The sequence below is a fragment of the Toxorhynchites rutilus genome, chromosome 2, assembly GCF_029784135.1.
Source record: "Toxorhynchites rutilus septentrionalis strain SRP chromosome 2, ASM2978413v1, whole genome shotgun sequence".
Classification (NCBI taxonomy): domain Eukaryota; kingdom Metazoa; phylum Arthropoda; class Insecta; order Diptera; family Culicidae; genus Toxorhynchites; species Toxorhynchites rutilus.
In genome coordinates, this window is record NC_073745.1 from 264,059,069 (window position 1) to 264,064,552 (window position 5,484).

A 5,484-nucleotide genomic window follows, 5' to 3' on the forward strand; every position below is an offset into this window, starting at 1 on the left:
GGGTCGGACTACGGGGTTTAAGCATTTAAATAATTGAATTCAATGATTCTCATTGAATTTTTCTAAATTTAGAACTGATTCTAGGCATGCTGATTTGAAAGAGGGCATTGCAATTTAAAATTGTTGTAGGTGGCGACACCATGAATAAAATTAAATAAATCATTCGTTTGGAATTTGACGTGACGGTGCTGGTGGAAGCATTGACTGCATGTGTGAATTGGTGGAGACGTTGACGGAACGTAGACGTTCTTCTCCGTAACGTGCTATGTGAATCGCACATTATTCTTCCAAGCAGTTTTTATGCAAACATTCACATACACCGCCAACGGCAACTTCGACTTGCCGTTGCTGGTGTATGTGAATGCTTCAATAGGAATTGCATGCATTGACGCAACGTGACGGGACGGAACGTGAACGTGACGTGGATGTTGTATGTGAATCGCACTATATTCTAGTTTGAATTTGTGTTAACGGCAATGACAATAAGGCGTCAACGTGGCGCGAGCCTGGCGTGTTCACTTCTCGCCACGATATTTTAATTCACTCACATTCTGTGTTCTATGAAAATTGTCAATGTGTATTTTTGAATGAAAAAATGAAAATTGGTTAATTTTTCAATATTTCAACATCGTTGACGTATCCGACTAAAAAATTGGAGGGTGAAAAACGTAAAAAATAAAAAAAAACAAAAAAAATAAATTGTGTCACTACTACAAACAAATATATGCTAGAGAGAAGCGGAGAAGTTACGATTAATCATAAGAGTCACACGCCCCGCTGCAAACGCGTGCAAACGAAAACACTTCACGCAGGCGATATTTGTACTTCTCCGCTTCTCTCTTGCATATGTGTTGGAGAACAATCATGTAGCACCGGGAGTCTGACACTATATGGTTGTGCCGGTCGGGTGGTTGTGTTAGTAAATAAATATATCGCGCAATTCTGTGTGAATCAGACATTGTATGCGAGTGGCACGTTATTTGCGACTCCATATGCGCACCACCACGCTACCACTAGCACGCTACATTTGTGGCACGCATGAGTCGTGTTGGTAGTCTAGTGTTCGCTTACGAGCGCTATCCGCTTCTCCATTTGCGCCTAGCCGTAAAATATAGTGGCGAAACATGCCTACGCCCCGCTCAAGCCACGTTTACGCTCCGTTACAGTTAAAATAAAGTTAAAAAAAATGGAATGGAAATTTACTTTTCCGTATCAAGTACGTATTCTATGTATCGATCAGTGTTTGGAAATCTTTCAATATCCAATGAACCACAATGTGTCATGCTACATACCATTCTCGAATATATAATCGAAATTTGTGGATGATTCAGATACAGTAGAACCCCAACTATCCGCGGTGCGTATTATTCACGACAGCCCCGTAATTTGTCAGTGAGTGGTAAGCTCATGCTCTTTTGTTTTTGGTCATGGCTTTCCATCATTTGACTGGTGTTGTTCGCGACTGACAGCGTAAATGTGAAACATGTGTCCTATGGAAAAGATTCCCATATCGAACCCTATCCTTATTCCCATCCAATCAATTCCCCACCCATCATCAATGCACGGTGTAGTGTCCGACACAACTGCAAACAGAAGCAAAACCCGAAGTGCAACATAAAACGCATATAAACAATAAGTACATACGAACCGATCCCTACCAATGCAATATTTGACATTCCAATTCCAACGTGTAACCGAGTAACATCGCGTAATAAACCAGTGCTAAAAAGTATTCCTGTATTTAACTTTCCAAGTGATAGAAGTTTCCAAAAATCCTGAGATATCAACATCCAGGTCTCCTTCAGCCGAAGGATCCGACACTTCCTCGATGGTGTGATCCAACAGGTGTACGCGTTTTTCTAGATGGATAGTTTAATGATTTCTATATTGATTAATCATAGTTTTCATGCTGAAATATATTTGTGCACCACATTTTTAATCCTTCATTGTGTGTTCCCACCTCCGAGCACCATATAAACAAAAACAAAACATAGATTGTAATGATCGCAAGTTAATTGAATTATATAAAGTGAATTGGGAAGCGTAGAATTAAAAGTTGATCTGAATAGTTTGTGGAAATCGCAGAACTTCAAAGTTGCGAAGAAGTGGTAAAAGTAGAGCTATAGGGTTGTTGCGTGAGTCCGAAACACGGTGCGTTTGCTTTATTGGTTTTTATTGACATCAAGAAAAATTATAGCTGTACCGTAATCACGAGCGCCATAGCTGTCCTAAACATAAAAGAAAAGAAAGGATTAGATAAAAAACTATAAATGTTAGTAAAAATAAGAACCTGAAAAGAAATAGAAAGTAATAAAAATGTTTCAGTTTGAAGCTGCTAACAACAAAACGCTGCTGTTGAAATTGGTGTCCCAGGCTGGTCCGAACATTGTGTTATCCGCGATTTTTGTTATCCCGACTATTTCGCGGATAATCAGGGTTCTACTGTACTTGAAAAAAAAATGAGAGTTAACTTTTGTTGCACCACGTGAATAACCGATCAGTGTTCGCAGTATTCGCGTTGACAGCATTGAGCTTCGTTTTCCCGAGTTTGGGAAGTGACAACAACAATACGGATTTTTCGGTGGAATGAACATACTTTTAAAATAAAATTATGAATGAAAATTGACTTTTCTGTGTCAAATATGTATTATGCATGAAAAGTAAGTTTTTTCGTAAATTGTAGAAATATATCAAGCGAAAAATGTGTTTGATGATGTTTTATATAACAATGAAGATTTTTAGTGAAAATTCTACGAAATGTATCGATAAATATATAAGTAAAGGTTATAAAGGTATTTTTTAAGTAGTATGTTATTTACATAGAGTAACAATTTTCATTCAAAATTCGAAAAATTTAAAATTACCTTCGGTTCAGATAATCTGATAGAAAATAAATTGCCTCCCTAAACGAATATCTCCGCCAGACGTCAACACTGTGCATCTGTCATCGCGTATAGCTGGTGCCACCGGTCGATCGGTCAACATTCGCCTCAATATCGATAAATTAGTCGACTTTTATTTGGCGCAATACAGCAACAGTTTGTTTATTTGTTTGCATTTAAATTCGTGAGCTTCTTTGTACACAATATTATTGGAACATTCAAAAGCTTATTCTATATTATGCCCATTTCACCGAATAGTGTTACAAAGACCCGTCAGTTTCTGAAATGCCGTCTTCAAACGGATATGACAAATTTTCACGGATTCCGCACGGAATGGGACCATATTCGTGATTTGCTTTTCCGGACTGCCGAACATGGTGAATCAAATAGCGCGCTTCTGTTGGGTCCTAGAGGTTGTGGCAAAACGACGGTATGTGTAATTGTTGAGCAGCATAACAATTTCAGTACAATTTATCACATTGCAGCTAATTACGTCCGTTTTAGCAGACTTGCTGCCGGACCAGAACTTCTATAGAAATACTCTAGTTGTATACCTGAATGGGTATTTGCACACGGACGATCGATCAGCGCTAAAATCCGCTACCGCCCAGATGAATCTGGAAAATGCCGTAGACGGAAAGGTGTTTGGTTCATTTGCGGAAAATTTAGCTTTCCTTTTGGACTGTCTTAAAGCGGGCGACAAGAGAAAGTCCAAAAGTGTGGTTTTCATTTTGGAGGAGTTTGATTTATTTTGCTCCCATCACAACCAAACTTTACTGTATAATCTATTCGATGTTGCACAGTCCGCGCAGGCCCCCATCTGTGTAATAGGTATAAAAAAAACCTGGTTGTTTTATTTTTAACTCATTTGAAAACTATTATTTTCACTGTAGGAATAACGGCAAGGCTGGATGTCGTTGAACTTCTGGAAAAGCGTGTTAAGTCTAGATTTTCTCATCGCCAAATATTCATACTCCCACCAATGAATGACTTCGAAGGAAGGATTGAACTATTTAAAAAGTTATTGAAATTGTCGACAGATAAGGTTGATCAAATTACAATTATTTTTTTAGAATCAAATCATACCAATCTTGCTTTTTTAGGAACGGAAGGAATACATTAAGCTTCACAAACCCATTTCTGTGGAGGCACTTCAAAACCGTGAACTTCCACTTTTGCGACGTGTCTTCAACCCAAACATGTATTCATTTGACTCCAAATATATCACTCAGTGGAATAAACATATTGATGAACTTGCTTCAAGTCCCAAAGTGAGAACAGTTATGCAAAATTTGTACGAATACGATGTTATTGAAGGTACATTCAAAGGATGGCTGTTTGAATTAGTTTCCCAGCTGAGCGAAGATAATACTCTGATCACCGTGGAGAGTGTCCAGCAACTTGGACAGCAATTTGAATGTGACGAAAAAATCAACATGCTTTGTGGGCTATCGGTGCTCGAGTTGTGCTTGCTCATAGCGATGAAACATCATTCTGAAATTTACGATCGCGATCCATTCAACTTCGAAATGATACTCACGCGTTATAACAAATTTGCTAACTCGAGCTCAACGATGCAAGGTATTGAACGAAGCGTTATACTGAAGGCCTTCGAACATATCAAACACTTGGAACTTATTGCTCCCGTTAGCGGAGTGACATCTAAGGTACAAAAAGAATATCAACTGCAAAGGTTACTTCTTACGTATGGTCAGATTAATCAAGGGGTAATGCGCTCGCAGAACCTACCGACTGAAATATCCCAATGGGCACAAAGTTCTTTGGTGTAGTAATACAATTTTAAATAATTTATTTGTTTGTGTATGTTGAATATAAAATTCTGATATAAGTTAAATATGGTTTCATTTCTTTCAATACTAGCGCTACAGTAATCATTCGATAACTGAAACTGATTTAACTGGACTGCTTTTTAACTGGGCGAACGTTAACTGGTCTTTGCACCAGTTAACCCTTTCCCGTACAACATCGAGTGTCACTTGTAGTGTACTCGCATAACATAGGGCGCTTGCACGTTCAGCAGAGCAGTGAAGGGAAGGGGTTAAAAAGCAGAATTTCGTAAACCATTGACGCAGTTTTCAATTTAAAGATTTGCTGTGAGGGACATCCGAATAAAATTGACATTATTTTCGCATGACAAAAACATTGATTAAATTGTAAAAAAAAAAAATTCTTAACTTGCCCTCACTAGAAGATTTTATGTTTTCCTAATCCATGAATCGCACCAGCTTCCCTCAGATTTTTTTTTGATAATCAGGAAGTATATGAATGTTACGCGAAATTGAAAAAACACATGAAATTGAAAATATATAGCTTTGCCTTTAAAAATCAAAATTTATTTTTAACCCAAAATTGAGTATACATCAACAAAATAAATCCTGCATTACATGCATTTTGCTCGTAAATAACAATATCGTTTTATTTTTCTTACAAGCGTTATATTCATCCATTCCATCCAGCACAAATCAGTTCAGCTGCACTCGTTCGTTCGCAAACGGTTCACCCGCAAACACTTCGTTTTCAAACAGTGCAGTTCACTCGCACACAGTTCGTTCTGAATCAGTTCGTTCACAAACAGTTCACT

At 38.0% G+C, this 5,484-nt stretch overlaps 1 protein-coding gene across 2 annotated transcripts; it reads left to right on the forward strand.

The window, feature by feature from the left end:
- Window positions 1–2,999: 2,999 nt before the first annotated feature.
- Window positions 3,000–4,737, forward strand: LOC129771517 (origin recognition complex subunit 4). 2 transcript variants are annotated; one of them, XM_055775257.1, is made up of 5 exons: window positions 3,038–3,078; window positions 3,141–3,312; window positions 3,368–3,713; window positions 3,776–3,927; window positions 3,986–4,737. In XM_055775257.1, exons 2-5 carry the CDS (start codon window positions 3,187–3,189, stop codon window positions 4,670–4,672), a joined length of 1,311 nt encoding a protein of 436 aa, XP_055631232.1. In that variant the 5' UTR covers window positions 3,038–3,078; window positions 3,141–3,186; the 3' UTR covers window positions 4,673–4,737. The 2 variants fall into 2 exon arrangements, with proteins under 2 accessions (XP_055631230.1, XP_055631232.1); XM_055775255.1 differs by having other exon boundaries at window positions 3,000–3,312.
- Window positions 4,738–5,484: the final 747 nt, after the last annotated feature.